The 17,751-nt window shown below is 42.1% G+C and overlaps 1 protein-coding gene across 27 annotated transcripts in view; it reads right to left on the reverse strand.

The window, feature by feature from the left end:
* Svil (supervillin) overlaps positions 1–17,751 on the reverse strand; it is a 206,256-nt gene that overhangs the window by 124,415 nt on the left and 64,090 nt on the right. For 17 of the 27 annotated variants that reach the window (XM_013151287.2, XM_023564679.2, XM_023564680.2 and 14 more), the window contains exon 1: positions 2,197–2,221. The exons of 8 other annotated variants lie outside the window; for them this stretch is intronic. In XM_013151287.2, coding sequence (XP_013006741.1) covers positions 2,197–2,206 — 10 coding nt within the window. In that variant the 5' untranslated portion in view covers positions 2,207–2,221. Of the gene's footprint in view, positions 1–2,196; positions 2,222–13,501; positions 14,090–17,751 lie in introns of those variants that run through there. 2 more of the 27 variants (XM_023564677.2, XM_063253759.1) reach the window with 2 other exon arrangements.

Here is a 17,751-nt window from a genome sequence, read left to right on the forward strand (position 1 = left end):
GTGGCTCTCCCCGGAACAAGGGAAAAAGCACAGCAGGCCAATGCAGACCGAATTTGCCAAGTGGGGAAGTTTGACTTAGCGGTGCTTGTTAGGAGAGTCCACAGTCTAGCTAAGATGGTAAGAGGTTTTCAAGTCGTAAAACACTGGCCATCATGGCCATGGGCCATGTGAAAATGTCTTGCTAACCCCAAACCAGAGATAAAATGGTCACAAATGCTCTGCTGTGGCACGGCACATGCAGAGACCTCAGCTGCTCACACGAGATGGGAGAGGAATGTTCTCATGGAGAGAGGGGCTAATCTGAGCCTCTTCAGGGTGGAGAACGTTTAATACACTTGGGCTTTCTGAAAGCTCCATAAGGAGCCAAAAACCCAACAGCTGCACACAGTTCAGATAAAGAACCAAGGCCTCAACTCATAATTCTTGGGGTGGAGGATTTAGTGTATAATGTGTCACACTCAAGTCTCACTCCATGTCATGAAGCTGTGGAGAGGAAAACATGGTCTTTTTCTGACTCCAGCGGGCTGCTTGAGGCTCCCTGACAAAACAAGTCTTTGCAGAAGAGCCACAGACCGGGGCTGCAGGCAGGATTTGCCATACAAAGCAAATCAAAGCACGGTCAAAGCCAGGCCTTCCTCGGTTCTGCTTCTCACACAAGATGCACTGCCCTCCCCTGCAGGACCTCTCAGCTGAAGTCCAAATGCCTTCAGGCTGTTCATATTTGACAGTCTGCATACAAAGCAAGGCAGACAGCCAGCACCAAGGGACCTTTGCACACTGGGCTCCATCCCTGAGGGCCTCTGCTTTCCCCGCCCTTCCAGCTGCAATTGAACCTTTGGGAGGGCTGAAACCTAGGCCCTCAGAGGCCAGCTGGGCGCTACCACTGGCCAGGCCCCCAGTCCACAGTGTGTTCTTTCAGTACTTTAATGCATAGGGCAGAGAAGGTCACCTGGCCTTGAACATGACAGAAGGGTGTGGAATGCAGAATCTTATGCTAAAAATGACAACTCAAGATCTGTACAGCTTTGTTGGTGCCTCATTGGCTCAGAAGACAACAGTCAGATCCCTCTGTGGAAAGATCACAGAACAGAGGATGAATGGTGGTCATGCCCTGAGGTGTAAGCATTTAAACTGGAAACTTAAAATTCATAAACTGCCGTGCATTTATCTCCAGCTGACAGAAAACCTACACATACAATTTTTTTGGTCATGCATGTTTATATTCTATTATGTATTTTGTTTGCTTAAGAATACATGCTTTAGGAGATTTTCAGCACTAAGAAAAAATGTTTCCAAAAGGGTCTGAGTCACAGTTGATGGCCGTGTGAGAAGAGGGTGGGTGGGGATCCACAGGACTGTGTGCAATTTGCTCGGCTGTCAAGCTTTAATGACTCTTTCTGCCAAAATGATTTTGCTCAGTTAAAGCTAAAACTAACCAGATGTATGACAAATATTTACAGTCAGGGTCAAGAGTGTTTACTCTTAGGCAGTTAGCTTTTACAGCTAAAGAGCTCTGACCAAAGACAAACTGAGAGCAGCCTGAGCTGATATTTAGCACTCCTTAGAAAGCCATAAACCACCTGCCTCCACGCCCAGAGCCCACCTGCACTTTCAGAGGGGTCAGTTAGAAACATCGATGGTGATGTCCATCTTCCCACGGCAATATCTATTTTTAAAGACCAGCACACACAAACACATACAATATGATATGGTTTCCCTCAGAAGTCCAAACTGCCAAGTAATTACCACACTTCTAATTTTAAATTTGAGTTAACAAACACCAAAGCAGAAGCCGAGGTTGACTGTAATTTTTTCTCTCCCAAAATTAAACTAGAAAGCCATGTACTTGTTTTCTTATTACTGGGGGAAAACTATGTTTTTTTTTTTAAGTAAATGATTTTTTAATGAACTCTATGAGGATTGTTTGATTATTCATCATAAGGACATACACATATATAATACATGTATAAGCAAACACAACAGAGAAGAAAGGATTACTAGTACACACTAACCAAAAACAGCCTCTTTCCACAAAGTCTAAGGTTGTCCAGAAGTCCATGTTTCAGAATATAATAATTTCTCAAGGATGTTCGGTATTAGAAACATACTAAGAGCTATCAGAACTATGAAGGGAATATTAGGCATGTCTGCATTTTAAAAATGATCATGACACCCTTAATAAGCAGTAGAACTTACAGATCTCCATAATTAGGGTGCGAAGTCTTGACTTGCTAGCTGAAGATGAATGAGAAGTGGCAGTGAAAGAAAAGAGAAGGTGAGAAGGTAGAAGAAAAAAGACAAAGTAGAGGAGAGAAAAGAAAAAGGAAAGAAAAGAGAAAGGAAAAAAGAAGGAAAGAAAGAGAAGGGAAGGGGAAAGGAAGAGGACGGGGAAGAAGACAGAAACAGGAAAGAGGAGGAAGAGAAAGAGGGAGGCTCCTTTTATTGTCCCTAAATATTCACCACCCTCTGACACACCAAATAAGGACAGATGGCCATTCGGATGGTCAACTGGGTTGGTTATTTTAAAAGGTCCATTCAGCTCAACAGCTGAGCCGAACTGTTTTTGATACACAGTCACTAATCCATTTACATCTATTTATTCATCTACTCCTGATGCAAGGGTTAAACTCAGAAAACGAGGGCCTCATCTTGCCTTTTTACTCCATGTATTTAGTAATAAGACTACTGAACTCTTTCAAGAAACTGCTAAGTCTTATACTTCGGAAAAAGAAATCCCTCTAACCTATTTTGATTTTAGTTGAAAAGAGATACAGTGGGGAATTACCTTACCTCTGGTGTTACTCTAAACATAAGGACGAGGTGCTTAGAATGAGCAGTGCTGTGGGAACTGGACAGGGGAGGGCTTACCCACAGTGGACTTTCTGAACAAAGGCACTCAGCTCCCTGTGGATGGGAAACTGAGTGGGTTGGGGAATTTGGGCCTGAGAAGGATATGGACAGAAAGACAGAAGTGGAATCTGCCACTGAGGTGGTACAAACGAGCAGTTCCTGGTATAAAAACATACACAAATCAACAGAGATGGAAAGGTTACCAGGTTACTGCACCAAGATATAACAGCTTCCTGTCATGAACAATAAAGCCTAACAATGAGAGCCTATTTGTTATGGTTTAGCTCCAATATGTCCCCCCAAAGATTCCTGTGTCAGAGCAGGGGTTTTGAAAGATGGTTAGGTCATTGGGGGTGCTGTTATCCACTGATGGGTGACCCAGCGATGGTGCTACATAGACGTGCCCTCAACTGGCTGGGACCAGCTGGAGGGCGTCAGGCTCTGGGGTCATAACCTGGAGAGGTGCATCTTCTCCTTAACTCTTGCCCTGTCCTAGTGTTTCCTGGCCATCTCATGAGCAGCTCTCCTCTGCCATGATGCGTCTGCTTTGAAGCCAGTTGACTATGGACTGAAACCTTTAAAACCAAGAGCCAAAATAAAAAGCTAAAAGTAAAAGTAAACAACAGGCCAGGTCCACTAATTTTTCACAGAACCCAGTGACCCTAAGTCCAAACACAAAATTGGAAAGAACAGAGCCACCAGAGCATGTGCTTGCAGACATGTGAGAGACCACAACCTACTCACCCAGTCTTTAAAACTCTTCACGATCACACCACCCAGTAAGCAATGTGGCTTTGCGAGGCTGGTTGGAAGGGTGTGACGCAAACGTTACTAGCCATGGATGGCCAGACAGTGAAGTGTGGGTCTTTGAATGCACTGTTCAAAATATGCAAATGAACCTTTAATGTGTCCAGCGCCACAAAGAACCTACAAAACCGTGCTGTGCGGGCATGTGCACGCCTGGGTGAGTGTGGGTGCACACACTTTAACTGGGATATGTGGAGACGGTTTGGTGGGAGGAACAGGAACCCCAAAATGTTTCTCTTTGATGTAATAAGCTTGTATTTCTTCCAAAAATAGTAATTCAGCCAGGTGCAATGGCACAGGCTTGTAATCCTAGCACTCTGGGAGGATGAGTCAGGAATGCCTCAAGTTTGAGCTGGGAAACTTTGCAATTTAGGGAGATTCTTTGCCCAGTACTTCCAAAACAAAACAAAACAACAACAACAAAAAAAAAAAAAACAAATAAAACCCCAAACACCAGACTTAGGTTTTTCCTAGCATCACAAATAACATGGACAGGTCAATACATAATGTGTTTTAGTTTTTTCGCACATACAGGCAGACGCATAAAGTTCAAATCTGCTCTCTGGCCTTACATTATCCACCTCTAAGGCAACTGTTTTTGATTAAAAATGAAGTCAAAGGGGCTGGGGATTTAGCTCAGCGGCATAAGTGCCTGCCTTGCAAGCAGGCAGTCATGAGTTCAATCCCTGGTACCCATAAAAAAAAGAAAAAAGGAAAAAGACAAAAAAAAAAATGAAGTCGTTTTAAGTCCAATCCCTTAGTTTCACTCATCACCTTTCTTTTTGTCTTTCTTTCTTTCTTTTTTTTTCTGAGACAGGCTCTTGCTCTATTGCCCAGGCTGGCCTTGGATCTGCGCTTCCCTGCTTCAGCCTCCAGAGTAGCTGGGGTAACAGGTGTGCACCACAGTGCCTGGCAGGCCTACCTGCACTTTTGAGGGGTCAGCAGCCATGTGCGGCCAGGCATGGGCTTCCAAAACAGCATCCACACTTCCCCTGGACCCTTGGGCTACCCTGATTGTGGCTCAGTGGGTGAACAGGGCCCCCTCAGAGAGAGCCACTTGGGGCAGCTTTACCTACATCACCTGAAGACGGGGACTTCACCCTCTCCTCAGTCCCAGTGCCCTTAAGAACAGTAATGAAAGCAATGTATTCGCACTTCATTAAGTGAGCTTTCAGCAAAAGGGACAGTGTCCACCAGTTCGCAGGAGCTGTTCTAACTTCTAATGTGGATCTCAGCTGAAAAACATCTGCTGAACAAAATCACCCCCGACCATGGTCATCTGAAACTCAATTCCCTATAGGAACAAGTTCACTTCCCTGTCCTAAGCCACCTGTCAAATCGTTTTCTTTGTTTCATATTTTGAGTTCATTGTGGACATCAGCACCAGCACATGTTAGTCGGCAATGCTCTGTGCGTAGAATAACTTGAGAAGACTCCCCTGTTAAATACTGAGGAACTTTGTTCTCCCATATTAACAGCACCATTGACCAGCTGCTTAACACTTTCATCAGAGCGACTGAATAAACTGCAATTTAACTTCAATGAAATAATTATCTAGTAAAGGACACTTTTTGAAATGTTTATAGTCCTCTGAACCAAGAACACACTTTCAACTTGTGCAAAATATAAAAACAGTGCTAAAGGCTGGGGATGTAGCTGACTGGTAGAGGGCTTGCCTAGCAAGAAGAGGACCTAGGTTCAACCTGCAGTACCACAAAGAAGAAAAAATAAAACGGTACAACATACAGTGTAGCAGGAAGACAACCAGTGTGTTAGCTTGTATGAAACTGGCTTCCACTGGTGATAGAGGTGAACTTCAAAATCATCTTAAAAAGAAAAGTACAGATTACAAAGTTTCAGTTGTAAGAGATTCTCTGACTCTACTAATGATACACAGTAGTTCATTTAATGTCACTAAATACTTTCTAAAACAGCCTCAGGCAAATTATTCTAAGTTTTTTTCTAGTAAGGATTGAACTCAGGGATCACGGAGCTGTGTCCTTAGCTCTTTCTCTTTGGAGACAAACTCCTATGAAGTTGCCTAGTCTGACCTGGAATTTGCGATTCTACTGCCTCAGTCTCCTAAGTAGCATTTTTGGTAAATCTCATAAAGTTTTGAGACAAAGTCTGAAGGTAACAAAGAAATCAATTCAGTGATTTATGTCTGCCATATCCTGGTTGAATGAGACCAAGGACAACCTTGGCCTTGGCGGTGAATCAACATTTTATGGACAGTGCTTAGAGCAGAGAGAACGTGGATTAAAACACATATAGCAATTGGGTTGTTCTTGGCTGTATCAAAATATTTTTAAAAGCTTATCCACATGATAAATCTAACTTACAGGTGAACACAGAATTTCTGAAGAAATAATATGCAGAGATACTCCATCTAACAAGGATCTACTCTGAGGTAGGGACCAGGGCACATTTTTTTAAACCAGTAGTACAGTCTGATTGACAGGTAGAAACTGTATATCTGCTGGATGTAAAATGTAATGTTTTGTTTGATGTGACAGCCAAACTCACAGAACTGAGGTCAGAAAGGTGGCAAATGGGGCTGGGGCTGGGGGAAAGGGAGAGGCACTGGTCAGAGGGGAGGAACTTGCAGTTGTGAGATGAATCTGTTCTGAGACTCCTACCCAGAGCGTGGAGATTAGAGTTAATGACACTGCTTCATATACTTGAAATTTGCCAAGAGGGTGGATCTCAAGTATTTTTACCATCGCAAAAGGAAGCTATATGAGGCGTGGCAGGCATTTTCAGGCTTGCCCTTCAAGTGCATACTTGAGAAAAACACATATGTTCCAAAACCCGAGGAGCTCCATCCATGCCCCAAAGCACAGGAATTCTCTCATTGCTCTTCCCCAACACATGTTCCAGCCCCTGGCAAGCAGTAAATGCTCAGGAAATGATTGTGGGTGGTGAATGATCACCAGGCACTGACCTAAGACACTTAAAAGGACAAAAACCCACGGGGGCAGGTGCTACCCAGCGGTGGGCAGAGCAGCACTCCTGTCCCAGGCAAGCCTGGGGGAGCCCCCAGAGCACCACGGGGAGTAAAAACACTAAAGTCCAAAGATCAGAGTAAATCAGGTTAGAGAAAGGAAAGTTTAAATATTTAAATGAACATGAAAAGAAAGCAGCTGTTTAATCTGAAGAGAGAGACGAAATTTTCCAAAATTAAGGATGAAGTCAAAGACTGACGATCAAGCCAAGAGAGAAGAAGGAACAGGCAGCGCATATGACAGAAATAAGCAAGGACAGAGGTAAGATATTTTTCAAAAGAATAAAACATCTTCCTCCACACATTTCTAATTTGTTCTTTTACTCCCAACTTGAACCACTATCTCTCAGGCACCAGGTCAACATCCTTCCGAGGGAAGACCAAAATGCATGTTCAAGCTTTGAAATCTTCACATTATAGAAACCAAACATGTAGAAGGGAACTTGGAGAAGTTCTGCTCCTCACTGCAGAGTCTGAGTCACTGGGCGCAGAGACATTGGAGACTTCCAAGCTCACACACAATTACCTCACCTGCTGTGCCAGGACTCTAGCATGGTGCTCAGCACTCCTGGGGCAAGCACCTTCAGTTTCCAAACACCCGCTTTCCTCCACTGGGAACACACTGAGTGGGAATGGGGGGGGGGTGGGGAATACAGATGGGCACGGATTGAGCACAAGCTTAGGGCCATCATTAACTCTGATTACTTTTCCTCCCTACCCCCTGGGTCCCAGTCCCCGTGCACACTGCAGCTTCCTTTTGGAATATTTAAAAACCATTAGCTGCCTGGAAGCTCCTGAAGCCCTGGAGGGAAGAACTGATAGGATTTCAAATAAATCTCATCCCAAATGGGAACCTCAGGGGAGGCAGAGTAAATTCGTGAAACTTAGTCACCCTTGTCTAAAGCACCCTGATCATTTTCATCTAATCCGAGAGTTTTAAAATATTTAACACTTTCAATCAAAAACATGTGGAATCACAGAGCCAATGGCTGCGCTGTGTGAGGCTAATGCGGTGGAAATTAAGAATATGAGCATAATTTGAGGACTGTCCTATTTTTTACTCCATATCCAAACCAGTTTTCCTGATCTGACTCAAAGCTAATATGCAGCAACTGAATTAGGTATTAAAACATGATTTGCAAATAAATAATAGACATTACAATGCTATTGGTCTGTGAGTTTCACCATAGCAACTGCTGAGGGAATGAACCACTATACTTACAAAATAAATAGATGAAGCTGAAATTTGTGACCATCTTAAAGCCTAGTAAAACTAAAATATCAGCTTAAATGAAACAATGCTAAGAAAATGGATGTACAAAAACAGTGCTAAAAATTTCAACAGCTATTTTAGCTTCCATAAGCTACCTCTTAATTCAAAATCTTTTAAGCTATTGAAAATCAACAGCTTTCTTTACTGGTTTTTGGGGAAAATGGTTTGTTTTTGTTGAGCGTTTAATGCGCCAATAATTGTAATATGTATCTTAAATTTTTGATTAAATGTGGTAAGATTAGGTACAGTGTTTCACAATGTATAAAAAATGGTATTTACTTTAAAATCTTAAAATGTTTAACGTATCTGAAATCTTAAAAATCTGAGGACATCTACTTGGTTTTTTCTGTTCAATGACTACAAAGCTGAATCTAAGTTATTTACCAGTCTTATACACTCAGAACATAACTGAAAATCCAGAAGGAAACAAGAGGCTTTTGATTAACCAAACACAGTTCACAAATTATAACTGCATTAGTTATAAAAGCCCTCCGGGTCTTTTAGAACTGAAGTGTTCTTTGCCTCCGCCCACCCCCACCCCGCAGTCCTGGGAATTAAACCCAAAGCCTTCAGGCTGAGCTGCATCCCCGAGTCTTTTTTAACTTTTACTTTATTTTTAATTTTCAGACAGGATCTTGCTAAGTCCTTAAATTGCCTAGGGTGGGATTGCATTTGTGATTCCCTGGCTCAGTCTCCCAGAGTCCTGGGGTTACAGGTATGGGCTGGTATTCCTAACCCTAATTGTTCTTTTTTAAATGAGTAATTCTATCAACACTGGATATACAGGATACAAATGCTTGTTCAGCTATTTACAAGTTAACATTTAGTTACAAAGAAGCTATATAAAACCCAAACTGTACCTAAAATGGACAGGTCAGGTAATTTACCTTAAGGGCAGCACAAGAATTTTTCTCTAAAGTAAACTACAATAGAAGACAACTAAGTAAAGAGACAGAAACTGATTTTAAAAATAAGATCCTGAAAGTAGGCTGGTGATTACTAGAGACTGAAAAACTGACAAAAGGTCAGCTGAAGTTGATCTGTGCCAATGTATGCACTATATTGATATGCACATTCAAAATGTGTTTAAAATAAAATGAAAACAGGAAAAAAATTAAAAAAAAATAAATTAACACAAAGTCCATAGAATTCAGAAACACGCCATCCTGGACACAGAGTGTGGAGGCCAGGGCGTACCCACCCACCAGGCTTTAGAGCAGGTCCTTAGCAGAGGCTAAAGAGCACTGCAGAGAGCTCAGAACAACTGGGAGAGCTGGAAGGCTGGCAGGGAGGGAGCAGTGCCAGTGGGTGCTAGGGAGTAACTGGGTGGGGAAGGGAAGAAGTGAGGGCTAGAGATCAAGGGAGCTTTATTTAGGATGGAGGAAACTTGAGTATGTTTTCAACAGGAGGAGAAGGAGCCAGGAGAAAGGCAGAAGCTGAGAGCAGAGACCTGGGGACGAATGTGTGGGCAGAGAGAGCAGAGGGCCAGGTGCACACAATCCACAGAAGGTCAGGCTGGCCTGGGACCTCATCTCTACCCCAGGCCGCCTTCTCTAGTGCCCCAGCCCAGCTGGCTGCTTCTGCAGCCACAGTTCTGCCTAAAGTAGCTGAGAGCAGTGGCACTCAGAGCTGGTTATCAGACCAAGAGTCAGCAGCATCCCCATCTTGTGCTGCTGCTGTTGTAAGCTGTCTGCAGAGCAGGAGATGAAACCACATGTTGGGCAAGCACTTCACCACTGAGATATGCCTCTGCCCACATGTGGATTTGCTTATGGAATCTCAGTCCTGTACCAAACAGACTCAGTGAGCTGGAGGCTGCACAGCATCGAGATGGCAGGTGGAACAGTTGGAATGGGTTCCCCAAATTTCATGTGCCAGAAACTTAAACCCCAGTCATACATTGTTGATGCATTCGGAGGAGGCCTTTGGGAGAGACTAGCTCATGAGGCTCCACCCTCATCATTGGGTTAATCCATTCATGGATAAAAGATGAAGGGGCTTTCAGGGCAGAGGCTTAGTAGTGAAAGCACCCTGTTCACAGCATACTTGTCTGTTTCTCCACATGAGTACCTGTGTCACCTTGGGAACTAGCAGAGCTCTCAACAGCAAGGAGGTTCTCACTTGGTGGAGCCCCCCAATACCAGCCTTCCAAGAACTGTAAGAAATCAGTTTCTTATAATGGAGCTGGTCTCAGAAAATGGACCCAGACAGCGGGTGACCACTATGACAACCTGAGCTGCAATGGTTATGAAACTGGACAACACAATCAGAAAGATCTGGGTTCAAATTCAACTCTCCCTGATTCCATGGGATGTGACCTTGTGTAAGCTTCTTGAAGCTTCCATTTTTTTTCCTCAGTACTAAGTATTGTGTACTCAGTACTCTGGCATAATGATTCTAACATTTCTCAGGGGCTTTATGGAAATTACATAACCTAATATCAAGGTAAAGAGCCTGGGAAGTCAAGCATCGAGGTGATACCTATAGTAACTCAGCTGCTTGAGTGGCTGAGGCACAAGGGTAAGATCACAGTTTGAGTCCAGCCTAGGCAACTTTAAGAGCATTGCATGGAGTCTTGCACACCGGCGTGATGGTAGATGTGTAATTACTGTGTGCCACTTCCAACCTGAGAGGCACGAGGGATTTGCAATGTCCCTGGGTGAGTGCCTCCAGGTGTGAAGTCACCCAGGACAAGGGAGCCTGCTTTATTCCACAGCATTCAACCCCAAGCTTTGTATAGCTGAAGCACAAGAAATATGTGCTGAAACAAAGAAATCCAGGTAAATAAATTACCTCAAAGCAAATATCCAAACCATGTCTCTTATTGTCTTTCTACAAAAATCTGTTTGGTAGACACAGGTTAAGCAAGCAATGTGACAAAGTATGTACCCCTTTCAAACCCTACCACCACAGAGAGGCTCTCTAAGGGATAGAGGACATTCTGAACCACATCAAGGTACTACATCCTTTGAGGTCAGCAATGCAAACCACTCCAAAGAGGTGTTACCCGAGACAACTGAGCACTTGAGACTTTCCCCAGGTCAAGTACCTAGGTGAGTCTCTTCAGGTTAGGGAAAGTGGCTGACTTCATCAAACACACCTCAATTTCCTGTGCTGGCAAAAATCTGCATTCAGAAGGTCTGAGAGGCTTGTTTCAGCAAGATGAGTATCTCTGCTTGTGTTATTAGATATGAGAAAAAAGAATGTATAACCCAGAACACGAGTGCTTGTCTCTTCAGTGAGCCGTACACAGCACGGGAAAGCATCCAATGGAACACAGCTAGAGTTCTCCAAGAACATACATCATTGCATTAGAATTGGATGCAATTCAATCAACTCACATTTGTGGAGTTTCCAGTGGCTAAGATGGCAAGAGATTTGGGTGCCTCACCGGGCACCCCTACAGAGGAAGGGACAACCTGCAAGCCATGCCAACAGTCCCACTGTTTAGGGTGGGCTCAAGGCTCAGGGCCCAGTGGCAGATGAGTCTTCTGGGGAAGCCTTATGTGTTAGTACCTCCTTCGCAGGCAAGGTAGGGCAGATGATCTCAGAGAGGGCTGCCCCCAAAACCCAGCTAAAGAGGAAGCTAAGGGGTCTGGGTTCTAGTATGGGAGCCAGGGGGACTCAGGAGAGTCAGGTGTTTGAGGAGTGAGATAATTGTGTCTTTGTTTAGGAAGACCATTCTGAGCATGGAATCGGGACACAGTGTGACCTGTTAAGGGCAAATGACGAAGCTTAGCAAAAGCTGGTGAGGCCATGCCATTTCAGAGACAGGTACAGTGGCCTTGCAAACTGGCCACTGCAAGAGTGATAAGGTCCTGATTCAGTCACAAGCAAGCCCATAACTGCCAGAAAGCTCCAGATTGCAGGATACTCCTGGGCACAGAGAGACACCCAAGAGATCATGCTATAAAATACAAAACTGCAGTGAAGTCCTAAAGGTTCCAGGAGGCCTCCATGGGAGATGACTTCCTATTAACAGTTCTCCTCTAGGCCTGCATGGGACCTATGACCCTGGCAGGCTGTACTTCACTGGCATCCTTGTGAAACACACAGGCCTTGTCCCTTGCAAACAAGTTCTCACTGGCAGACTATTAAATGACCTCAGAAGTGGCTAAAGATTGGATTGAGTTTCAAGGTCTTCCAGATGTCTGGCTACCAAGAAATACAAGCAAAGATACAGAGATATAGAATAAACAATGGATGCCCCATGTGAGTGGGGTACTTTAACCAAAATTTACTCTGGTACCAATTTAATAATCTCAAAAAAGTTTTCCCCTGAGGGTGAGCTAACAAACAATATCTTGTCCCTCTCTTTACTCATTTGTGTCTCTTCCACGCAACTTCGGAAGAGTGACATTGGTGATCTATCCCCTGCAGGACATTCAACTTTGTGAATCCTCCAGAGCCCACATGGTTTGGGGATGAGCAGCATCCATGTGCCAAGCATTCTGGAACTTCTCTATGAAGGGTGAGGGTCTAATTTATAACCTGCAGTTTTCTTCAGTGTGGGTAACATCAGTATTTCGGCCAGAGTAATCCTATATATATTTGCATATGGCATGCAAATTGCGCATTTGCAACCCTTAACTGTACCTTTCCAAAGTCCAGCAGCAGATACTGGAGAATCTGTACTCTTCTCCCAGCATTTCCTGATACCCGCTAGGGTTTCGGTACAGCTTCTGCTGCAGAACTGGAGGGTTCACTGATGATGTTCTTCTCTATAAATATTCTGTTTTTCTACCTGATAAAAATAATTACTGAACAAGTGTTCATCTGACATGGTATGAGCAAAGAGAATTATGTCAAATAAACCTTAAATGTCCTAGAGTTCAATGCTGTTTCTCAGCACTGGATCACCAAAATAAATTACAAAGAGATCATAGCTATCCCCAGGGATTACAAAGACTGACATTGAAATTTTTTCTTGGAGAATTTTAAGATGAATTACAACTCAAAATCTAGAACCTATAAATCAAGCCTAAAGAATCAGAATAGCAAGGCAAAAAAATCATCAAAATAAAGATACCAAAAAAGATCACAAGTGATTTTTATTTCCACACAGAAGAAGCAGGGCTGGGGCTATAGCTCAGTGGTAGAGCACGGTTTAGCACACCTCAGGCTCTGGGTTCAATGCATCACAAGCAAACAATAATGAATAATAATAATAATAATTAAAGGAGTTAAATAAGCTAACCCTTTGAACTGCACCCCATACTTGTAAATGATTAAAATGTACTGTATTATGAATATACTTCAATTCCAAAAATTCAAGTGATAAAATTTAGATAGGATACATTTACAAGGTTATTTTAATCAAATTGCTAGCAGTAGACCTCTGTGTATCATAAAGTAAGTCTTTTTATTTTTAAGAAAAAAATCCAGTCTTTTCTAACCTCCAAAGTATGCCCAAGGGTGACTATAGGAGAAACAGCAGTAACTAGCAAATACAGTACTGGCAGGAACATTCCAGGGCCTGAAGTCAACAGATCCGTAGGAAGCATGCTCAGACAGGTGGCACCTAAAAAAAAGCTGCATTTAGATTTATAGGAAGAGTTTTCACTTACTTCAAATTTCTGTATAATCCTTGTTCCTCTAAGTGAAAGGGGGAGGGGAAATCACACAAAAATTCCTTATTTTTCTAATTAAAAAAAAGAAAAACGGACTATATCCTCTAATCCGGCTTTGGATGCTGTTGAGTATTCTAGTAGAGTCTCTTCTCAGTGAATACTACTTTCAAATTTTAAGCAAAAAGTAAAATATCCAAAGTTAGCCCAAGTAGCGCTGTACAAAATCCAACATCACAATCAACGCAAAAAGAAGCAACTCCACTTAGCACAAGCGGTGATTCAGAACAGGATAAATACAGACCGGTGCTTCCCGAGAGGCCAGACTGGAAACAGGTAGAGGCTACATCCCAAAAGTTTCTCTGAGAAATGAACGCCAAGACAGTAATAAAAAGAGTCTTCTCCTTGAAACTGTGAGTCCTCTGGAGGCCTCGAGGCTGGGCTTCCTCCGTCTGGCGCTGGCTGGGCCGTCCATTCCTGGTAAATCCACTGAAACCCGAGGACGCTTCAGCCTGGGATGGGTCAGAGGCAATGCGGCAACTCCAAATATGAGCAGCCTTTTATGGCCTGAACTCCAGAGCCTTGATACCAGCTAATCTACCAGAAATAGCTTCTGAAGCTCAGAGGAGCCCATCAGCTGTTGCAACAGGTCTGGCCAGCAGCCACTTTGCAATCAATTGTCCACAGTGCCTTTCAGCTGGCTTTATACAGAAATTCAGCACACGACAGTCTCCTAGACAGACTACTACGATACGAAACTAGGGGGCAAACAGATTTGTAACTCTAGTTTTTAGATTAAAAGCGAGAACACAACATCACTGATAGTGCTGAGATTCTGAGCACTCCAAAGATAAATATCAGGTATATGGATATAGCATGTCTATTAGGCAGCATGCTGCAATGGCCCATGTCTCTCTAGGGTTTAGAATTGTGTAGATACCTATGGATTCCTGAACTACTTCCCTTAGCTGTAGAACAATTAACTGTCAGAAGAAACAATCATGCTAGAAGTTCTCTGAAACAACACAAAGATTCCGTCTCAAACCCAAACCGAAGACCTCTGAACTGACAAGGATAAAGTAAGACTTGCAAGATCTATCTTCCAATGACTTTCAGGTCATTCTTTCACTTAAAAAAACAAAGGAGCCTTAATTAACTGGTACAATTATATGCAAGCACTTCTTAAAGGCCCCTTTACAGTTTTGAAACATTCAAATTAAATATGACAAAAACCTTCCATTTATAAAGTACTTACAACAGTAGACATCCCTGTTGTTAGCAAGGATAACACTGAGTCTCAACTGTCTGTGGTAACTTCAATGCAATCCCCAACCAACCTCCTTAACTGCATACCTCCCAGACCACAGCTGTGGCAGGTGGGGTGGAGGGGGGCTCACAAAGCAGGGTCAGAATTCCTGTCACTAACCAGCCCTGCAGGACGATGCCCATCCTTACACCACCAGCCTGGGGCCAGGTGAAAAGATAAAGACACTGAACCACGTATTTCAAAGCAGCTCCGGAGAGAGGATTCTGAATGTTCCTACTGCAAAGGCTGTTAGAGATGATGGCTCAGAAGTATCCCGATTTGATCCTTCCACAACACACAGGTGGACTAAAACATCACCCTTATCTCATAAATATACATCATTACTATGCCATTATTAATAAAAAGGTGGCAGACACTGAACAGGCATGCTAATTAGACACTGGCTTTATGTCTATTTTGTGCAAGGGTTAAAAAGTCTGTCCAAGCCAAGAGTTTCACCCGCTTCAGTGTGACCAACAAACAAAACTTCCCAGTGTGATATCCGCATCCTAATCTCAGTGCTAGCCCTCATCTATTTTCCTTTGATCAAACTGGCTTTCATTTTAAAATTTCTCTCTCATGAATATATTTATGTGCATTGTTTCAAACTCTGCAGCAAAGTAGGGTAAAAATAGGCAAGAATGAATGTCACACTTGACTATCTTGGAAAGACAGGAGGAAGAAAATGAATCACTGTTACCACCACAATGCAGTTTTTCTAGAAAAGATTCACTGCCACGAAATAAACACATCTGACTTCTGTATGCCTCTTTGGCTCTCATGCACTGCTTTGCTGTGGCAACCCAAGTTCTCCAGACTAGCATGCTCTGCAGGCTAGCAGAGCCATTCTCCTTAGCCATTTCTTCTATATACCTCTTGGTCTCTGATTATCCAAATCCCAGTTAAGTCTACCTGTACAAAAGGCTGAAACACTTCACTAAGTAATTTTTGCTACCCACTTGACTCAGAAAACTCCCACCACACTCTCTTCCTACAAAATGACATGATGCAAAAATCATATATTATGAATTAAAATTAGAAATCAGAACTAGACTTTTACTAGACTTAGGCATTTCCAAGGTATTTGATAAGTATTTAGCATTTGCTATCATTTAATGCTACTAGCATTTAATACTAGTATTATAGCATATTGTATTATTCTTTTTAGTAACTTTTCATTATATAGCTTTATTATGTATTCTAATCTGTGTGTACTAATCTACAAATTGTTTATTATATGTTTTCTAGGAGAAATCACATTTATTTTTTTATGTCACTCATTATATGCTAATAATGAACATGTGGAAACCAAAAGGCAAAAACAACACAACTTAGAATCATTCTGAAGAAAATATGGAGATATAAACTCAGCTAAACAGAAGATCTGTATGCTGAATTTACAGCACACTGATTCAAAACTCTAATATGATTCCAAGAAATAAATACATGTACATAATATATTCATGGATTAGAAGAGTCAATATAGTAAAGATATCAATTCTCCCCAAATTGGTCTAATGTTTAATACAGGTCCTACCAAAACATTGTAAATATTTTTAGTAGATAAAGAGAAGTTTATACTAAAATTAACACATAAAGTAATAAACCCTAGAATAGCTGAAACAATCTTGAGAAAGAATAGAAAGGAATCAATCATCCCATGTTAAGGCCTATTCTATCACTATGATAATCAAGACAGTGTGGCATTAATTAGGGGCCACACATATAACATAGATAATGCACTCGACACCAAGGATAAAGAAACTAGAAGTAGGATAAAGAAACTAGAAGTACACTTAACTGATTTTTGTGTCTTTCAACTAATATTTTTGGAGAATTTGACACCCATGGACCAATACGGAAAAATCCTTAATCTTGTCTTCACTGTGGTTATCTACATCCATACCATGAGATATTACTTAAATAATATTCAACAGTATAAAAGAGGAAACCATTGATTTATAAGTGAAAGAAAGCCAATGCTCAAATGTTGGCTATCGCAGGATTCCACTGGTAAAACATTCCCCCATGTGACAACACTGTAAACACAAAGATTGGTCAGTGGGGACAGTGGTTATCAGAGGTTACCACAGGGCTCCTGTGTTACTATTCCACTGACTGGGTCAATATCAATATCCTGATTATGATACTGTTCTACTGTTTCGCAAGATGTGATCAGGGGAGAAAAATAGGTACAGGAACACATGATCTTATCATATTATTTCTTAAAACTGGATTTGAATCTATGGTTACCCATAAATTAAAAGTTTAAAGTTTTTCTCAGTCAGATCTGGCAGTGCATGGGAGGTTAGGAGGTTGGGAGGTTGAGGCAGGAGGATCACAAGTTCAAGCCTAGCCTGGAAAATTTAGCAAGATGCTGTCTCAAAAATAAAGTGAAAAAGGTCTGACAATATAGCTCAGTGTAAGGACCCTAGGCTCAATTCCCAGTATTGTAAAACAAATGTAAAACAAATGAAATTTTTCTCAACCATCCTCACCCCCAAAAGTTCAAATGGAACTTCCAAATAGAATCTATTCGGAAATAGGATATTTACTGTAATTATGGTTTACCTATTATATCATCTATGAATTTCAAATTGGAAATATGTGCTTTGCTCTACCTGAATGAAAGTCATTGATCCAAAGTAAAATATCTGATACAGAATCAAACAAACAAACAAAAAAAAAAAAGTATGGATTTCCAGTTCAATTTGTTTTCATGGCAGGTACTGAAGTTAGGATGCCTGGTATCCTACAGTGGTCCATGTGTCAAAGGTTTGGTTCCCACCACAGTTGTATTAGAAGTCTCCTCACTATTAAGACATAGAGCCTTATGGGAGTTCTATGGGGTGTGCTCGCAAAGGGCACTGTGGATCCCTGGGCTGTTTCTTTTCTTTCTTTCTTTTTTTGCTCTTTAGCCATGATGTAAGGGATTTTCTCTGCC

The sequence above is a fragment of the Cavia porcellus genome, unplaced genomic scaffold (genome assembly GCF_034190915.1).
Source record: "Cavia porcellus strain 051 isolate PalLab524CR breed Dunkin Hartley unplaced genomic scaffold, mCavPor4.1 scaffold_7, whole genome shotgun sequence".
NCBI lineage: Eukaryota > Metazoa > Chordata > Mammalia > Rodentia > Caviidae > Cavia > Cavia porcellus.